Here is a 21,290-nt window from a genome sequence, read left to right on the forward strand (position 1 = left end):
AAAAATATTTTAAAAGACACATTATCAAAAATATACAACCATAAAAACTAAACATAGTAAGAAGAAGACTTAAGACAGTAGAGAACAGCTGGAGGGAAAATGAGCTCCAGTTAAAAACCTAATTTAACCGAAAGGATAAAATGACTTTCCAGCGTTGTCCAGGCTGGAGGTGCAAATTCACAGTTAAATCTTATGTATATATATGTATATATATATATATATATATACACATATACATATACATATACATACACTGGACAATACAGAATAATACAAAATTATATACACACACACACACACACACACACACACATATATATATAGTGTTTTTAGTGTATATTATAATCATTATTGTTATTCTTCTGTCTGCTGCTGTTTTGGTTGGAGCACCGTAAAGCATGCTGGATCTCAGCTCTCTGTATTGTCCTGTGTATATTATTATTACTATATAATCTATAATTTATTATTTTGTGTATTTGTAGTGTATATTATTATCATTATTTATTACTCTTATCATTATTTTTCTGTCTGCTGCTGTTTTGGTCGGAGCGCCGCAAAGCATGCTGGATCTCAGCTCTACGCCCAAAATGGCGGCCCGATTGAAAAGTTTTTCTTGTTTTCTTGGAGTTTGTTTTCTTTACAGAATATTTTTGTAGCTGCTCTAACCGCGAAGAAACGTCAGGTTTTATATTTTGGAGGAACTCCGACAGTTTTTCTGGCGGTTGGAGGGTTAAACGGGGACCAGGATGGCGTTTTGCTATCAGCTCCACATCGGGCATCGCTTTACCGATGCTAGGCTAGGCTAGGCTAAGCTAGGCTAGCGGCTGTCCTCGGCGGCTCCGTGTTCTCTCCTGGAAGCTGAGTGGACTATGAAGAAGAGGATCTTTACATAGAAATGGAGGATGATGTGAAAAAAGTGAAAAAGGTAAGTCGGGCAGTTGGTGGAGTTTTACACAAAGTTGATAACTTACCAGCTAGTTAGCTTAGCTGTTAGCCGCTAGGTTAGCAGCCGAATATCAGGTAAAGTTTAGCGTCAGTTAGCTGAGCAGCTAATGACGTCAAGCTGTCAGTACGACACTGATAAACTGTGTTTTTAATCACCAAGTGTCTCTTAAAATGGAGAAATCTTTACCGTTTATAATATATTTAAATGAAAGATGGACTCAGAAGCGGCGAGCGAAGTGTTTGAAGTTTGGAAAGTTAGCGTCTCGGTTCAGAACTCCATTCAGCTTTTCAGAGTTTTTAATTCTTTAAAGCTCTCTAAGGTCATCATGAGCTCTGTTTACTAAAGGAAAGGCTGGTTAGATGTGGTCACTGTCACCGTGGACTTCGGCTTATCAGCTGTGTGTTAATAAGCAGAGCTGGATGATTTAAGGAGGGAATCTGGAGACAGATGTTATAAGAGCCGCGATATTCCAAGGATTTCTTTAAATCTCTTTTGCACTGAAACAAAAATAAAGAGGATGATGTCATTTTGCTGCAGTCTGTTCACAACAAACCTGTTTCCTCCAGCTGGTTAACAGTCTGAGATATCTGGTAAACACTTTATTTCTAATACTATGAGACACATCCGGATGCTTTAATAACTGAATTAATTGTCCAGTCCTATAATATATATATTTAATATGTAATGAAACCCATCAAATAGTGTTTTAAATCCTGTATAGTAGTAGCTCTGAGTCTTACGGCTTCCTAAAGAGATCTGATCTAATGATGTGATTTCTGATGGAGCATTTATTTATTCTATTTTACACAATAGAACAACAGAATAATAAAGGCAGTTAGTTCAGGTGAGATTTAGAAGAACAAGTCTCCCCTCTGCAGGTGTTATAACCAAATACTAAAGTCTTAAATTCACAGAACTGAGCAAACAAGCAGCCAAAGTAACCCTCTAAAGGTTTTAAAGGTTTGTTAATAAAAACCTGAACAGTGCACATATACGTACAGGAATCATCGCTGTTTTCTGTGTTAATTAGAGTAATTATCTGATAAAGGTGCTCTATATTTCCATTTGTGTATAACTTTTAAAAGCTTCAGTAATTATTGTTTATTAGATTTAAAAGTCGTGTTGGAGCACCACCATCTTAGACATCTTTAGAATATTACACGTTTAAAGACATAAAGACACAAACTGCTTCAAAACAATAAATAAATGACAGTAATTAAACAGATTTCCAATAAGAAGATAATCAGAGCGTTCTATAAATACTGAGAAATATGCGTCCGTATTCTGCAGTCCAGTTAAACAGAGTAATAATTAAAGATAAACAGGATAAAGTCAGATCTTACCTGTGATACCTGGATGTTCCAGGTGAGCTTCAGGTGTCAGAGTCCCGACAATGCTCTGATCTTTATGGTTCTATCTCCTCCTCTATCCTGACATGAGGAACGTTTCCTCAGACGAAGGTTAGAACATGACCGCAGTATGAAGACGCCGTTGGAACCGTTCTGATCCACCTTCTATTAATGAAGAGAAGCTTTTAGTCATTTTATCAAACTGTTATATGAACATTAGGAAGCTGATCTCACCATGAATTTAAAGAGGATTCAGGTTTCATGATGGGATCGACTCATCGTCCACAGAACCGACCCATCTGTCTAGAACCACACAGTTAACTAATCCTAAGCTTCAGTTTAATGTGTTTAACCCTTTGATACATAACCTGGGTCAAAAGTGACCCAAATCCAATGGAAAATGGGTATCTCCTGATGTGGTCTACGCATCAAAGGGTTAAACTGACGGTTTATAGATTCACACTTTAGATGGGTTTGCTCCGTCACGTTTTAAATCACCACTGACCTACAAACCTACAAATACTGATGCATAAAAAATATTTGACAGATCTAATGAAAATATCGGCCAATGAAATCACAGTTAGACATTTTCTTCCAGTCATTGAGCCCTAAAGTAATTTTAATGTGATGCTCTTTAACTTTCATTTATATAAATATAAACCTATATAAACTATCTGTAATCTGTTACATCCTGGTTCTACCAAACACCAACGTCTACCCAGAACATCTGATCAGTTCCAGCTCTGGTTATTATCTGAGGCCTCAGATGAGAAGAACATCCATAAACGGTGCATTTATTCCTTTATTGTAAGGAACATAAAATAATTAATCTCCTTATTAATTAATGTGTTCAATAAACAACAGTATAAGACTGCAGATGTTTCCTGCCTGTTTCATGGTGATGCTGTTCAAGTTTTTCAGGTTCTTTATCAGTTCTGGTTGGTTCCACTTGGTGGAGACAGAACACAGTTTTATGTTCACTGTCTGAAGTTTAGACTAAAATACAAGTTAAAGCCTAGAATCCTGTTTAGAACCTGATTGTAGAGTTCTACTGTTTAAAATATGATTATAGAGTTCTACTGTTTAGAACCTGATTATAGGGTTCTACTGTATAGAACCTGATTATACAGTTCTACTGTTTAAAACCTGATTATTGGGTTCTACTGTTTAGAACCTGATTATAGAGTTCTACTGTTTAAAACCTGATTATAGGGTTCTACTGTTTAGAACCTGATTATACAGTTCTACTGTTCAAAACCTGATTATAGGGTTCTTCTGTAAAGAACCTGAATATAGAGTTCTACTGTTTAGAACCTGATTATAGGGTTCTACTGTATAGAACCTGATTATAGAGTTCTACTGTATAGAACCTTATTATAGAGTAGGGTTGTCACGATTTCAATTTTTTGAGCCACGATTATTGTGGAAGGAAATATTGCGATTTTACGATTATTCACGATTATCGACATTATGAAAGAAAAAAACCCAGTGTTTGTATTTAAATAAACTCTTTAATAATACTTAAACTTTTAAACATTTACTGTTTTTATAAAATAAAATAAATTGTTCCAACACGTCTTTGTAGTAAATAAAAGTGCAAATTGCATTACAAAACAGTCATTAACTTGAGGAACTTAAAGGCTTCTTTAGCTGCCATCATTAAAACAAAATAAAATTATAAGATTGGCATTAAAAACTGTGCTGTTTTCTCTATAATATTAAAAAGAATTAGGGATGTGCTGATCAGGTACCGATCATCCTTGAATGCCAATTACCGATACTGATCACATGGATTGGATTTAAATGCTCTATTTATATATGAGTGCTGCTGCTTACATGATGTAGGAAAAAAATGAGCAAATACTGCCTTAATTTAGACAAAAATATGCTTACAAAAACTGGCAGGCACATTACAGCAACTATTCAGTCTGGGAATCTTGTAAATGATGTATAATTACTACTTATTTATCTTCAATATGTATTTATTGGTTCTAGTGAAGTGCCTCTTTGAGACTTTTATGTATTATGGAATGTTGCAATTTAATGTATGGTTGATAACGTAGTGTTTACTTTGTAAATCAAACAAAACAAAAAGACATAAAAAGAATACATTTAAAGATTCTAAAAACACTTCATTTTAAGCTTTAAATATCCTCCACAATTTTAGACAATATAACTACAGAAAAAAGGATAAATGGGAGTCTTATTTATTTTTACTAAAATGTTTATATAAACAATTCACCACAAATTTTACAACAATTAATCAAAACACCCGGATCATTTCCCAGGGAAAACTCTAGAGTCTGACAGGAGGTCCAGGCAGACAGACAGCCTCCCTGTCCTGGAGGTTACTGTCTCCTCCACTACCACTGTCAGCGGGCAGCGGGGCTTCCCGGACCACACTCCCTGCTGAGGGGACCGGGCCGACAGCATCTTCGGAGGAGGGCACGGGCTTCCGGAGCCAAAACAACCGGCGGGTCGGGAGCTCCGGTTCCCTCCTGCGCTCCCAATCCCCACCCGCCGCGGCCCGCCGCCTTCCCCTCGCCTGCGGACGCAGGAAAGCAGCACGGCTGCGACGTGCGGGGAACGGGAGCGCAGGAGGTAACCGGAGCTCCCGACCCGCCGGTTGTTTTGGCTCCGGGAGGAAACTCGGGGCACGGGGGTCCTCGGGGCGGCCCGGCCGTCGGACCGCTAACTTCGGAACCGACAGTTACCGCGCGTGCGGCGGACAGTCCCATCTTGGCAACCTCATTGCGCACAGCGGCCACAATATTAGGGACACTTCTAGTAAAGAATCTGTCATAACTGATCATATAATTCTCTCTCTCTCTCTGTCTGTGTGTGTGTGTGTGTGTGTGTGTGTGTGTGTGTGTGTGTGTGTGTGTGTGTGTGTGTGTGTGTGTGTGTGTGTGTGTGTGTGTGTGTGTGTGTGTGTGTGCGCGCAGTGATGCCGATTAGACAGGAGCGCGCGCACAGGCCAAGGAGCCACTCTCTCTCCACTCTCCACTCAGCGCAGCTCACGCTTCTTGCATTGCACCTCTCGCGAGGCTTTTCTACGAATAATCGTGGTTGTGAAAAATGTGACGAATATCTATTTATAATCGTGGTTATTGTAAAACCGGTTAACCTTGACAACCCTATTATAGAGTTCTGTTTAGAATCTGATTATAGATTTCTACGGTTCAGAACCTGATTATAGATTTCTGCTGTTTAGAACCTGATTATAGAGTGATGGAGGATGGATGGATGGATGATAGATTGATGGATGATGGATGGATGGATTGATGATGGATGGATGGGTGGATGGATGGATGATGACAGATGGATGATGATGGTGGATGGATGATTGATGGATGGATGGATGATGATGGATGATGATGGGTGGATGGATAGATGATGGATGGATGAGGATGGATGGATGATGGTGGATGGATGGATGATGATGGATGGATGATGATGGATGGATGGATGATGATGGATGGATGGATGATGCTGGATGGATGGATGGATGGATGGATGATGATGAATGGATGGATGATGATGGATGGTGGATGGATGAAGATGTATGATGATGATGATGATGGATGGATGATGGATGGATGTATGATGATGGATGGATGATGGATGGATGTATGATGATGATGGATGGTGGATGGATGATGATGAATGGATGATGATGATGGATGATGATGGATGGATGGATGATGATGATGGATGGATGATGATGGATGGTGGATGGATGAAGATGTATGATGATGATGGATGGATGGATGATGGATGGATGATGATGATGGATGATGATGATGGATGATGATGGATGGATTGATGAGGGATGGATGGATGGATGGATGATGATGATGATGATGGATGATAGATGGATGATGATGGATGGTGGATGGATGAAGATGTATGATGATGATGAATGGATGATGATGGGTGGATGGATGGATGATAGATGATAGATGGATGATGATGGATGGATGGATGATGGATGGATGAGGATGGATGGATGATGGTGGATGGATCGATGGAGGATGGATGGATGGATGATGATGATGATGGATGGATGATGATGGATGGATCGATGATGGATGAATGGATGATGATGGATGGATGGATGTAGGGCTGCCACAAACGACGCGTCGACTAATCGCCTGAGCACGATACGTCATCAAAAGCGGAAGTGAGCGCGCAATGCAACAGAAATCACCGTCCGAGTGGAGCGCGGAACACGCATGGACATCCGCGCTGTATCGTGCATATATAGTATATGCATATATTATATACGCACAATACAGCGTGGACATCCGCGTTTACGATACAGCGCGGACATCCGCGCCGCATCGTGCATATACTATATATGCACGATACAGCGTGGATGTCCATGCGTGTTCCGCGCTCCACTCGGACGGTGATTTCTGTTGCATTGCGCGCTCACTTCCGCTTTTGATGACGTATCGTGCTCAGGCGATTCGTCGACGCGTCGTTTGTGGCAGCCCTAGATGGATGGATGGATGATGATTGATGGTGGATGATGATGATGGATGAAGATGGATGATGATGGATGATGATGAATGGATGATGATGATGGATGATGATGATGGATGGATGATGATGGTGGATGGATGAAGATGTATGATGATGGATGATGATGATGGATGGATGGATGATGATGATGGATGGTGATGGATGGATGATGATGGATGGTGGATGGATGAAGATGTATGATGATGGATGATGATGATGGATGGATGATGAATGGATGATGATGATGGATTATGATGGATGGATGGATGATGGATGGATGATGATGGATGGTGGATGGATGAAGATGTATGATGATGGATGATGGATGGATGAAGATGGATGATGATGGATGGATGATGATGTTTTCGGAGGCGACCACCCAGATCCAGTGAAGTGACTTTTTGTTTCTTTAATTCTCACAGATCTCAGTTATTTCTGTTATTCTGGCTGTTTAATGAATGATGTCAGAGCTGAACTGAAACAGTTACACTGGTTTAAACGTTGGGTTTCTGTTTCTCATTCTGACTGCTGTAGTGCTGGTGTGGTTTAATAAAACCTTCTGGACAGGACCTCCTTCCTTCCAGCAGATCCTGGAGCTGGTTCTGCTTTAACAGTGATGTGGATTACCGTAGTTCCTTTTCCATCAGGGTTCTACCTGAAGGTTGCACTTCAGAACGTCATCTCCAGATCCTTACATTCCCTGACTGATGACCAGGAGACATGGTTGTTGGAGGGTTGTGTTGTTGTTGGTGCTAGTTGTTTTTTATTGTTCCCGACTCTTGGAAAGTTTAAAGTTGAGCTTCATTTGTACCTCTACGTTTCTCCGTAAACGGACTTTAATGGTTCGCGTTTCACAGGCTGAAGCCATGAAAAGTTCATGAGCTGGTAAATATTTCAGCTGCAGGCAGAGCTGCTCTGAAACCTGAAGTCTGATCTACTGGTAGATGAACCTTCAGTGTCAGGTTCAAACACACCCGGACAGGTGGGTTTCTATGAATGAAGAGTCAGTGGAACCACGGCTGCAGCTCATTGTTATTTTATTAGTTGGGCTGAACAGGGAAAATGTCTGGTTGGGATTTTCAAACAAGGATTCTCTAAAAACTGATTTCAAGTTAAACTAAATAATTCTGGCTGAAAGTCAGAAGTAAGACTTGAGGTCTGACTGATTAACCAGATGTTCTGCCTGATGAAGGTCCTCTGGAGGTGAATTTGTGCTCCTCTGTTCAGCTCAGAGAAAGCAGATGGGGTTTCTGCAGCAGATCATGAGTTCAGTGGTTCAGCAGATGTTGGACGCTGAGCTGCAGAATTCTGATAGAACACGTCTACATATTAGCGTGGTTATATCCAGATTTTTAACCCGATGATGTGAAGATAAACGAACAGAGTCTGTCTGATAGAAGTTCATTCACTCTGGTTCAAAGGTTTAAAACTTTATTAAACAGAACAACCTGTTGACCTGCAGATCCACCTGAGCAGAACATCTGAAATAAAGAACATGAAGAAGATCATTGACAACCATTATCACAATTCTAGAAGACAGACCATGGAGATAAACTCACCTGGTCTCAGGTAAATGTGACAACATGAGGCGTTCAGGGAACATCTGTGAGGCGTTCAGGAAACATCTGTGAGGCGTTCAGGAAACATCTGTGAGGCGTTCAGGGAACATCTGTGAGGCGTTCAGGAAACATCTGTGAGGCGTTCAGGAAACATCTGTGAGGCGTTCAGGGAACATCTGTGAGGCGTTCAGGAAACATCTGTGAGGCGTTCAGGAAACATCTGTGAGGTGTTCAGGGAACATCTGTGAGGCGTTTAGGGAACATCTGTGAGGCGTTATGGGAACATCTGTACACATGTATTTGGAGAGCAGCAGGTTATTGAGGGAAGGTAAACTTGGAAGCTCCAGAGTTTAATGGAAGCAAAGTTTAGATAAAATACTTGAATTTACGATAAATGCAGTTTATTGATGAAGCTCAGCTGGTTTGTGATGAACACCGAGTGTCTGGTTTTCAAAACAGCTGCCGTTACTCACTGCAGCAGTTAATAATTGATTTATTGACTAACAAAATAGTTTTAACTGTGAGATGATCCTAGTATTGATCAGATCATCCTGTTGTCCATCATTCAGCAGCTCTATTCAGCTGCTGGTGTTTGATCTGTTAAATCAGCAGCTCAGAGATCAGAAAAAATCGAAGACCAATGTTCTCCAGGTGAGGAGCTTTCTGCAGATTCTTCTAGATTCGATTTTCTGTGCAGATGTTCTCCTCTATGATTTGGTGCTTCATCCTTTACATGTTCTTCAGGTCATCTGTATCTCAGTAGAACTAGCAGAGGTCCAGGTGGAGTCCTGCAGGTTTCTGTCTCTGGTTCCGTCTCCATGTTCTGGGCGTGTCTAACAGCAGCCTGGTGTTTTCTGCAGGCGTGTCTAGAAGCACACAGCTCGTGTCTTGACAGGAAGTGGTGGTTGTGAGGTGGAGGTGGAGTCGGTGACTTCCTGTGTGGGGGGGGGGGGCGACTCCCAGAACGTCTCAGCTGTCAGGCAGCAGGTGGACAGGAGGACAGCGCTCATGGAGACCGAGGTAACGGTAATAACATGCGTGTTGGCGTGTTTTAGTGTCTGCTGGTGGGTTTCCTGCTCTGTGGTGTTGAGCTGCAGGTTTCTGTGCAGCATTTTAATGAACTATGCAGTAGAACTAAACTAAGTGTTTTTAGAGAGAGGAATGAACATTGTTGGTATTTAGCTGCTTGTTGTTGAGCTGTACTTCCTGCTGTATGTCTATTATTACTCAATGTTCAGGGTTAATGCTGAGCAACACGTATTGAGTAACACGGAGCTTCCAGCACTGTGAAGGAAGCAGAAGTCCGTCTGGTTGGAGACGTTCCAACCCGACTAGAGTCGGCTGGGTTCAACAGAACATCCAGACCTGATGGGGTTAGGTAGAGCAACTTAATGCTCAGACAAATTCAACATAGAAATGATCAAAGAAAAACAGGACTGGTGGATGCTGCCACACCAAAGGATAAATACAGCTAGTGGGACAGGATTAAAAACATTAACTAATTAGAGGCTTTGGGATTAATTAATCATTTTTTTGGTCAAATATCTATAGTTGACACAATAAGTAAAGTTTTTCACTTCTATTAAATGTTTGGGACTGAATGATGAATATTCATATATGTGAACTATAACAACTAAATATTTGTTTCATTTCTATTTATCTACATTTTTCATCAGATTACTGCAAGCTCAAAGTGACATTATAGTTATTATATTCAATGTTTGAAGACTTTTTGTAAAATTAATGATCAGAGTTCTACCTTCATACTGGGAATATTTCCAGAGTTCCAGGTCCTTGAAGTCCATAGAGGAGAATGTCCCCTGGAGAAAGTTCTAGAGTAGACCTACTGACAACTTTCCAGTTGTCGGTAGGTCTACTCTAGAACTTTCTCCAGTTGTAGGTAGGTCTACTCTAGAACTTTCTCCAGTTGTCGGTAGGTCTACTCTAGAACTTTCTCCAGGTGTCGGTAGGTCTACTCTAGAACTTACTCCAGTTGGTGGTAGGTCTACTCTAGAACTTTCTCTAGTTGGTGGTAGGTCTACTCTAGAACTTTCTCCAGGGGACCTTCTCCTTTCCTGCTTCCAGTCTTTAAGTTTAGTCTCTCTTAGAACATTCCAGGTCCTTGAAATCCATAGAGGTGCATCCAGATTTATCACTGGGGGACAGAAATTAGAGAACTAAGAAAGGTGCGATTAAAGGCATTATTTTTTTCTGTAATTAATTAATCGTAATTAACGAGTTAAAGTCCCAGCCCAAAATAAAACCAAACTAAGGCTAACAGAGTTTTTAAACTCGCTAAACAAAAATAAAATGGCTGAACTCCTGATCCAAAGCACAGAAGCAACACTGACCACTAACAACAGAATCTGAGACCACTGGGTCAAATCACATCACTAAATAATCTGATGCCTCAACACACACATTTCTAAACAACACGCCAAGACTCAGCTCTGTTCCCTTTAGCCACCCCTCAGTGGAACCCTCAGAACACAACATCTCAGGAGGCACCAGGGGGTACTGGTCCATTAAATCCAGCCCCCAGACTGGGAGTTTGGTTGCAGATTTATACCAGGTGATGCTGGGTGTGGTGGGAGGAGGAGCTGTAGTGGTAGACCAATCCAACGGGTCTGGAGGTGTGGAGAACCAGGGCTGAGAGCAGGTCCAGGACAATCACTCCTGGTGTCCAGGTGGGATCTGGAGTTCGATCTTCATCCAGCTGTGATCAATAGTCTCCACCAGCCGTCCCAGCAGAGAGGCTCTACAGCAGGGGAGTCAAACTCATCGTAGTCCAGGACCACATCCAGTCCAGTCTGATCTCCAGTGGACCGGACTGGACCAGTAAAACCACAGCAGAAAAAACGATAAATAACCACAGTTCCTAGTTTTCCAAGATACACCAGTATCTATATAGTATATAGGCCAGTATATAGTATTTCACTTTATGAGCTAACGACAAAGTTAGACAAAAAAGACAAAATGACAAAAATAAGACAAAATATGATAAACGCAAGAACCAAAATGACAAAAAAGTAGACTACCAACACAAGCGAGACAAAACAACACAAAACGTCAAAAACGATGCTCACAACGAATAAAGCTAAACACAAAAATAAGTCAGAAACCACAAACGAGACAAAAAGGAAACACAAAATGACAAAAACAGGAGACAAACAACAAGTCAGACAAAAAAGACAAAAAACAACAAGACCAAGACAAAGTATTACAAAAATGAGACACAAAACAACAAAAAACAGACAACGCAACCAAGACAAAACACAAAACGGCAAAAACGATGCTCATAACAATGAATAAAGGAAAACACAAAATTACAAAAATAAGACAAGAAATGCAAAACGACAGAAATGAGAATAAAACGACAACAACATGAGGCGAAAGTCAGACAAAGACAAAAATCAATAAAAAACAGGCAAAATATTACAAAAGTGAGACACAAAACAACAGAAGAACAGTGAACAATCTAGTATTTCACTTTATGATCCAAACAATTTGTCATGGTCTAGAAATGATTTTAAATTTATAGTTTTACTAATTTACAATCTGCAGTTAATGTCTTCTCTGGAATTTTTACACTTTAACCCCTTTTTCGATAGGGCTGGTTCAGGTTCGAAGTTGGAGCCAGTGCCCGACTTGGCACCGGTTTTTTGTGTTTCCATCAGCTGAGCTCCGGCTCCAGGCTCCAAAAACCGGGGCTTTTTCAGGCACCAACTCATTGCTGGGCCAGAGTTGAGAACCGAGCACGTCACGGGCAGGGGACGGGGTTACGGTGATCAACAGTGAAAACACAGAAGCGCCATTTTTAGACAGCCCAGCGAGTAGTAGTAGTAATGTTTAGTGTTTGTGTTTTGAAAACCGGTAAATATAGATGCCAAATCCAAGCAGCAGCAGTCTGAGGAAGAGACCCAATGCTTCTTAGCACTGTGGTCTTCATATGAAATTCAGTCGAAGTTAGAGGGAGCCTCTTGGACCACGGCGGTGTTCGAAACGATCCAGCGGGAGATGGCTGCAGCCGGTACGAGAGGAGCCTTGACTAACTCCTCAACAAAATTAAAAAGCTTAAAAATTACTACAGGGACCAGAAAGGGGAGCTGGGATGCAGCAGTTGTCGGCCGAAAAGAGCCCCCATTTTGACCGGCTGCATTCTGTGATTCCAACCGGGTCCCTGAACGCCACAGCTGTGCTGGAGTTGATGCAGGCCGCCGTACAGATCACCAATCCTGATTCTGGTAAGTTTTATTTCTCAAACACCTGCTGTGAGTTCACTATGAATACGCCAGCTTCAATAGTCCCACATCAATAATATGAACGCTACACCAGCTAACGTGGTAGGGACACAGGATCAGTGATCACAGGTTGACTATTGTTTGCTAACCAGTTAGCCACTGGTAAGCTAACAAGCTATGAAACAATGTCTTATAAAACCTGAGAAAAGCAGCAGCAATATTTCATTACAAGACCTGTATTCAAAACCTCCCACGCTGTTACACAACGATCCATTATTCATATTACTGAACTATATGGTAATCATGTCAATTTCCCTTGAAGAACCAATAAACTGTTTAACATTATCATTAATACGAGTCTAAAACTGATTCAAATGATCAAATAAACACAATGAAGTAAAGAGTACTGGTAATGTGCAGCTGTTTTTATAATTTCAAGGGAAAATGCTGGTTGTTCTGTGATTTTCCAGCTTTGCAGATGTGGAAATTCAATGCATTCATTTTGTATACACAGATTTCTTTCATGGTTTTTAGTTATCAAATAAAACAAGGCATTTAGCACTGTTGGAAATTATTACAGGTATTTTTTGTAACATTTTCTAACATCGTATGGACAAATGAATAATTAATTAATGGAGAAAATGGTTTTAAATTACAGATACTCTCAACAACATTTCTTGTTCATTTTATTTAGTTGTCAGCCGTGGATAATGAGGTCCAGTTACCAGGACTGTTACTCTGCAGCTCACCCGTCCCATCACACAGCTCATCCATGCCATCCTCCTCTTAACAGACCAAATCAAGTAAGATCTGATTAGACTATGCAGACATCAACATGATCACTATGTTATCTTTTGGCTAATACTAAAATTCCAAAAAACAGCATTTATTTTAAGTTACATGTGTTTATGAATATACAGAATAATTACTGACAACTAATACTTTTTGGGTGCTTTTATGCAGGAAAAAGGAAGCGGGATCTGCTGCAGTATCTGGAGAGGTCAGAGGAACGGTTCTTGGAACAGATCAGAAGACACCAAGACCTGACCTCTGCCATGCTCCAGAACATCCAGGATGGAAATTCAGACACCTTGGTTGGACTGATGGGACGGATGGTGTCGGTGCTGGAGTGACTGTCCCAGAAATAAACTGCATTATCCACTACTTCTGCCTTTTCTAGAAAAAAAAATCCTTTTTTGTAAAATATTTTCCTTCTTAGCTATTTAAATTCACTTGTATTTTATTCATGCACTTTGGGTGAATAAAAATATATTTGTGATGAAAGATGCGTTTTGTCTATAATCTACAGAGACTTTATTCAGTGTTCATTGCACACTTCTGTTCCACACATTTTGACAGATAATCAGTTGTCCTTATTAACCAGATTCTTAGTCTTAAACATATCGACAACTTATGCTGTTTTTTTTTTTTTTTTTTACTGTCACACCAAGCTAGATGGATAAACTGCACTACTGCAGCAGATATATTATTGAAGTGTGCTTACATGACGTGTCTACATACACTGCTCACAGTTATTCAACTTTCAGGTGAAATTTATGGAAAAGTAAGAAGTTTATAATACTATATCATGAAAGTAGGGCATTTAAGTAGAAGCATGCAATAGTGATTTCCTCATCTCAAACAATTTATTGAAACAAAAGCTAACAACAGTGGTGGGTATATCACAATAAAAATATCAATGTCTCAAGACCGTTTGGACAGAACAGCAGCCTTCAGCTGAAATCCGGTACAATTGTGTTCCACCAGTGGCGTGATCATGGATGTGCCCAGACAACAGCTGACCTCTGCCTTCCAATTAGCCTTAAAACCATCGATAAAGATAAACATAGATACTATCATCAACTTATTGTGTTTGTTTAACCGCTATGTAATGGATGCAAACGTAGTCCAGCCTAAGTAGCTAAGCTAACACACCACTGTTAAGAATCAAAACATCTCTGACAGTTACCTGTCTTCTCAAACGTACTCGCTGTTGCCCGTGACTATGATGAAGACAGGTAGCTACTAAAACTTAGATTATTTGTTTCTGGATCGCGGTGTAGGCTTGCAAAGTCAGGAACAGCACTTGTATGTTTACGGTGCACCACCGTCGCGGAACGGCTATGCATGCAGTGACATACTGCCGTTTTACGGTGACGCAATGACGCGGCTCCAACTTGGTTCCTTGCCAATTGAAAAGCAAACCGACTCTGGGGGGGCACGAGATTTGAACCAAAACAGCACCGACACTTACCTTGAACCAAGCTAGCACCCTGGTGTGGAAATGAGGGTTTGGAGGGCCGGTTTTGGCCCGCGGGCCGCATGTTGGACACCCCTGAAGAGGAGGGTCAGACTTTAAACAGTCCAGGATGGTTCAGATTGTTGAAGCTCAGCATGCAGAGATGTTTCTCCAGTCTGCTGGTAGAAGCAGCCAGATGTCCTCTCAGTGTCTCTGTCTCTGTCCTCAGCCTGGTATCGTGTCTCCGTTCAAGCGAGTGTTTCTGAAAGGAGAAAAGGGTCGAGATAAGAAGGCCCAGGAGAAGACCACCGAACGGAGAGCTCTCCACACCTTCTCCCTGTCCCAGCCCGACCACCGCATCGACCCCGACATCCTGCTCAATGACTACATCGAGAAGGAGGTCAAAGTGAGTGAAGAGCTGTAGATGGTTCCAGAAACACCCGTCCTCAGGTTCTGTTTCTTCTCTGTGGTTCTAAAGTGTCTGATGCTCTGTTCAGTATCTGGGCCAGCTGACTTCAGTTCCAGGATACCTGAACCCATCGAGCAGGACGGAGGTTCTGCAGCTCATCGACAGTGCCAGGGTGAGAACCTTTAGAACGCTGGTCTGATGGTCTCTGTGAAGCCGGAAGGTTCTGAGTGTCTGGTTGTTCCGTCAGAAGTCCCATCAGTTGGCGGGTCAGCTGACGTCGGAGCAGGATGCCGTGGTCAGTTTATCGGCCTACAACATCAAGCTGGTGTGGCGAGACGGAGAAGACATCATCCTGAGGGTTCCCATCCACGACATCGCTGCCGTGTCCTACATCAGAGATGACTCCTTACACCTGGTGGTCATCAAGACAGGTAACCATCAGGAAACCAGAGACCAGAACCTGGGTCCTAGTGATCATCTGCAGTTGCTCACAGTTTAAGGAGTTTTAAATGTTGGACAAAGAGAATAGCAGGATGTGATTGTGGTGTCTGACTGGGAGGGGAGCTTCTAATAACCTCTAAGCATTACTACCTGAGATAGTAAGTGTCCTCCAGTGAAGAACAGATTCAGAATCAGTTAGTTTAACCCTCGAGTCGTCCTGCGGGTCAAATTGATCCATTTTAGAACTTGAAAATGTGGGGGAAAAATATATATTTCCACAGTGAAACTTCTGATGTCCACATTTTCAACATTTTTGGGAAATTGTTGAACCTTTTTTTGTTGGAAAAAAAGAAATGTTTCTTAAGAACATTCACATAAAAATCAACCAAAATCCAGTGAATTTCACTGGATTTTGGTTGATTTTTTTCTGAAAGTTCTTAAAGAAAATATCAGAAGTTTTACTGATATATATGGAATCACTTTAGATATTTTTAGGATTTGTTTGGAAGATTTTTACTCATTTTTTGAAAGTATTTACAAGAATTTTCTTGCCAAATTTGGGGATTTTTTTTCCAAATAAAACTTTTAAGGGAAACTTTCAAGGAATTATTGGAATTTTCTTCCTGAAAGTTTTGCAAATTTTCAGAAATTTGGGGAATTTTTTTGCTGAATTTTTGGATTTTTTTCAGACAAGGAAACAATATTTTTGGTGCCTGTAAATGAAGACAACTGGAGGATTAAACAGTGAAATGCTGTAGAAGATACAGGTGAATATTTAACCCGCTGGATGTCTCCCCCTCCTGGCAGTCAGACTAATTACACAAACACTGGTCATCTCCATGATGTTCTCTGTCCTCCTGCTTCACTCTGAAGGTTCTCTTTCATCTGCAGCATCAGAACCGTCTCCTGGCGGCTTCCTCAGTTTCCTTCTGGGTCAAACAGCAGCAGAGGATGGAGGGAAACTGAGGAGACCTCCAGAGAAGATGTGAACAGATTCAGAGTCAGCTCTGTGTGGCTGTTTAGATACAGTCTGTATTATAGTCTATATTATCCTGTCTATATTATATTATCAGTCTATATGATCCGTTCTCCGTGATCCAGTCTAACAGCCGTGGTTCTGGTTCTGGTTCCAGCCCAGGAGTCTGGAGGTTCTCCGTGTCCCAGCTCATGTCCAGATCTGAATAAATCCCAGACACTGAGTTCCTTGTCGGAGAGCGGAGCTGTTCTGGTGGAGGTCTGCTGTCTGCTGGTGCTGGCCGTCGATAACAAGGTAAACTACCTGGAACACCTTTACCTGTCTGCTTTAGAGACTTCAGACAGGTCAGGATGATTCTAGGTTAATGACTCAGAGAACGGATTTATGTGGTTCAGAATAAGTTTAACATCTTCAAACTTTTTCTTGTTATTCAGCATTCGTTGATAAGATTAAGACAATTATTTAGTGAAACGTTGCAGCTCACAGAAACCACTGCTTGGATAGAAACAGGCGCTGAGGTTACCTGTACAGGTGTGTGCTGAGGTTACCTGTACAGGTGTGTGCACTGAGGTTACCTGTAAAGTTGTATGCTGAGGTTACCTGTACAGGTGTGTGCGCTGAGGTTACCTGTACAGGTGTGTGTGCTGAGGTTACCTGTACAGGTGTGTGCTGAGGTTACCTGTACAGGTGTGTGTGCTGAGGTTACCTGTACAGGTGTGTGTGCTGAGGTTACCTGTACAGGTGTGTGTGCTGAGGTTACCTGTACAGGTGTGTGCTGAGGTTACCTGTACAGGTGTGTGCTGAGGTTACCTGTACAGGTGTGTGCGCTGAGGTTACCTGTATAGGTGTGTGCGCTGAGGTTACCTGTACAGGTGTGTGCTGAGGTTACCTGTACAGGTGTGTGTGCTGAGGTTACCTGTACAGGTGTGTGCGCTGAGGTTACCTGTACAGGTGTGTGCTGAGGTTATCTGTACAGGTGTGTATGCTGAGGTTACCTGTACAGGTGTGTGCTGAGGTTACCTGTACAGGTGTGTGCGCTGAGGTTACCTGTACAGGTGTGTGCTGAGGTTACCTGTACAGGTGTGTGCTGAGGTTACCTGTACAGGTGTGTGCGCTGAGGTTACCTGTACAGGTGTGTGCTGAGGTTACCTGTACAGGTGTGTGCGCTGAGGTTACCTGTACAGGTGTGTGCTGAGGTTACCTGTACAGGTGTGTGCTGAGGTTACTTGTACAGGTGTGTGTTGCAGGCAGCAGCAGAGGAGCTGTGTCTGCTGCTCAGCCAGGTGTTCCAGATCGTCTACACTGAATCTACCATCGACTTCCTGGACAGAGCGATCTTTGATGGAGCCACGACGCCAACCAGACACCTGTCCCTGTACAGCGGTGAGACTCACCTGGACATCCTTTATCTACAGGTTCCACAATCAGAACATTAATAAAGTGTCTATCTAACAGGAACATCCAGTTTCTGACTCTAGTAGAGAAAACCGTCTGCAGTGCGAATAAATGAAAACTTACCTGATTGGTCTGAATTCCTTTTTAATCCTCTGTTCCTTCAGGAGGTTTTTATCAGATTATTGATCAGAGCCTGATCCTGAGTTTACTGTCAGACACAGCTTATGGCTGATTATCCCTCCTGTTGTCCTCATTTACGGGCACCAAAAAAACATTGTTTCCTTGTCTGAAAATAATCCAAAAATTCAGCAAAAAAAAAATCCCCAAATTTCTGAAAATTTACAAAACCTTCAGGAAGAAAAAAGTTTCCTTTAAAAAATTTATTTTAAAACTCCCCCAAATTTGGCAAGAAAATTTTTGTAAATATTTTCAGAAAATGAGTAAAAATCTTCCAAACAAATCCTAAAAATATCTGAAGTGATTCCATATATATCAGTAAAACTTCAAATATTTTCTTTAAGAACATTCACATAAAAATTAACCAAAATCCAGCGAAATTCACTTGATTTTGGTTGATTTTTTTTGTGAATGTTCTTAAACATTTTTTTTCACATTTCTTTTTTCCACCAAAAAATGTTGAAAAATTTCCCAAAAATGTTAAAAATGTGGGCATCAGAAGTTATCTTTTCCACATTTTCAAACTTCAAAACGGGTCAGTTTGACTCGCAGGAAGGCACAAGGGTTAATAATGTCATACCTGTGCAGGTGTTTGGAGACTTAATGAAGCAGCTGCATTCAGAGCTACCTGTTCTATAAACACCTGGACGGTGATGTCACTCTGATGGACAGGAAACAGGTTTTAACTGTTTATTTAATCAGACTATAAGTTCATGAATTCAACCATCCATCCATCCATCCATCCATTATCTATACACCGCTTAATCCTCACTAGGGTCATGGGGGGGGCTGGAGTCTATCCCAGCTGACTCAGGTGAAGGCAGGGGACACCCTAGACAGGTCACCAGTCTGTCACAGGGCTACATATATAGACAAACAATCACTCTCACATTCACACCTACGGGCAATTTAGAGTAATCAATTAACCTCAGCATATTTTTGGACTGTGGGAGGAAGCCGGAGTACCCGGAGAAAACCCACGCATGCACAGGGAGAACATGCAAACTCCATGCAGAAAGATCCCGGGAAAGCCGGGACGCGAACCAGGGACCTTCTTGCTGCAAGGCGAAAGTGCTAACCACTACGCCACTGTGCAGCCCCGAATTCAACCATTAAACCTGAAGTTTTCAAACACGTGGAGTGAAGCTGGTCTTTAGTTTTCCTTCTCGTTTTAAAGTTCATCTATTACAGCTCTTTAAACACAGATAGTTCCTCAGCTGGTTCCAGTTTAATGTGAGCGTTTGTGTTCTCTGCAGATGACTCCTCCAGTAAGGTGGACGTTAAGGAGGCGTTTGAGGCAGAAGGAAGCACGTTGTAAGTTCACAGCAGAGCTTCTGATTTCAGACCACAGATCTGAGCGTTTGTGTTCACGGTCGCTTCCTTCAGTCCGTTCCAGGTCACCATGCAGACAGAAGGAAGCTCTCCACTGGCCTCCAGCCCAGCATCTCCTCAGAACAAGACGGCCAGCGAAGGAGAGCTGAGTACGACGGCTGCTGAGCTGCTGCAGGACTACATGACCACGGTATCGCATCATCTGTTCACTGCATGGAACTTTATTTAGTATAGACATAATCCGTGGATCTGAGCTGTCTTCATGCTGTAGTAACTCTGGTGTTGGTTTTGAATCTCCAGCTGAGGACCAAGCTGTCTTCTCAGGAGATCCAGCAGTTTGCGACTCTGCTGCATGAATATCGGAACGGAGCTTCCATCCATGAGTTCTGCATCAACCTGCGGCAGCTTTACGGAGACAGCAGGAAGTTCCTCCTCCTCGGTACAACCCACCAGACATCAGAACATCAGAACATCAGAACCCAGTGAAACCAGACACTTAGATTGAACCTTTCAGTCACACGTCTGCATAGAAATGAGGCTTCTTCTGCATCTAGTGTTGTTTTTACCATCATAGTTTGTCTGAGATTTGTTTGTTTCCACTGCACACAGATACGTTGGATGATCGGGTTGAATAAAGGTTTCCACATTTTGGTGTTGAATTTAGAGCAGCTCCATCCTGCTTTGGACCTCCAGCTTATCGTTGGTCTGATCTTCTGCAGGTCTTCGTCCCTTCATCCCAGAGAAGGACAGCCAGCACTTTGAGAACTTCCTGGAGACCATCGGGGTGAAGGACGGTCGCGGCATCATCACCGACAGCTTTGGCCGGTACCGCCGCACCGCCAGCTCCGCCTCCGACTCCACCACCAATGGGAATGGAGCAGTGGGAGGCGGTGGCGACAGCGGAGCCTCGGACGAAGGTCAGGAGGCTTCAGAAGGCGACGAGTGGGACCGAATGATCACCGACATCAGCAACGACATCGAGGCTCTGGGCTGCAGCATGGACCAGGAGGGAGCCACGCCCTGACCGGATGATCACCTGACCGGCTGATCACCTGACCGGACGATCACCTGACCAGGTGATCGTCCGGTCAGGTGGAGGAGGTCTGGATCTCTGGTTCCTGGTGGTTTCCTCTAGTTGTCCAGAGGACGTGAAGCCCCAGGAACTTGCAGCCGTCCAGAGGGACTCAGCCTCTGATTGATGAACCTGTTTACTGATTTTGTACGTTTTATCGGCAGTATCTGCCTCTGCGATGTTTCCTCGGAGGACTGATGATCTTCAGGAGGCTGCAGCGTTCGTCTATCAGCTTCTTTTATCTGTTGCTGTTTTGCTTTTTATAATTCTCAGTAAGATTGTTTTACACTATTTTTTGTTATCCATGTTTACTCTTTTATATATTTGCCTTATTCAAACTGACCATGAGATGCTGTAGAACCCTCAGACTGTTGGAGACAATGCCAGCACTGGCTGAACTAGATGTCTGATGTTCCTTCACACTGCTGCAGCCGTCTGGACCTCAGACCAGAGAACACCAACTGTACCCACAGTTATTAAAGAACATCGTTTACACCTGCCTCTGTTCCACGTTACATCCACTAAAGCTTCCTAAATTCCCCCAGGTCGATAGGTCTACTCTAGAACTTTCTCCAGGGGACGTTCTCCTTTCCTGCTTCCAGTCTTTAAGTTTAGTCTCTTAGAACA

General features: G+C 42.3%; 1 protein-coding gene and 1 long non-coding RNA gene across 4 annotated transcripts; both read left to right on the forward strand.

The window, feature by feature from the left end:
* The first annotated feature begins 564 nt into the window (after window positions 1-564).
* Window positions 565-21,163, forward strand: ccm2 (CCM2 scaffold protein). 3 transcript variants are annotated; one of them, XM_023291668.3, is made up of 10 exons: window positions 565-925; window positions 15,091-15,267; window positions 15,359-15,442; window positions 15,518-15,701; window positions 16,845-16,981; window positions 17,935-18,070; window positions 19,516-19,573; window positions 19,646-19,781; window positions 19,892-20,030; window positions 20,311-21,163. In XM_023291668.3, exons 1-10 carry the CDS (start codon window positions 896-898, stop codon window positions 20,613-20,615), a joined length of 1,386 nt encoding a protein of 461 aa, XP_023147436.1. In that variant the 5' UTR covers window positions 565-895; the 3' UTR covers window positions 20,616-21,163. The 3 variants fall into 3 exon arrangements, with proteins under 3 accessions (XP_023147436.1, XP_035813760.1, XP_023147437.1); XM_035957867.2 differs by having other exon boundaries at window positions 15,521-15,701; XM_023291669.3 differs by lacking the exon at window positions 565-925 and adding an exon at window positions 9,253-9,401.
* Window positions 9,412-15,083, forward strand: LOC129350199 (uncharacterized). Its single transcript, XR_008603536.1, has 3 exons — window positions 9,412-12,625; window positions 13,317-13,425; window positions 13,586-15,083. It is a non-coding gene; the product is annotated as an uncharacterized LOC129350199 (long non-coding RNA).
* Window positions 21,164-21,290: the final 127 nt, after the last annotated feature.

This window comes from Amphiprion ocellaris, chromosome 12 (assembly GCF_022539595.1).
Source record: "Amphiprion ocellaris isolate individual 3 ecotype Okinawa chromosome 12, ASM2253959v1, whole genome shotgun sequence".
Classification (NCBI taxonomy): Eukaryota; Metazoa; Chordata; class Actinopteri; family Pomacentridae; genus Amphiprion; species Amphiprion ocellaris.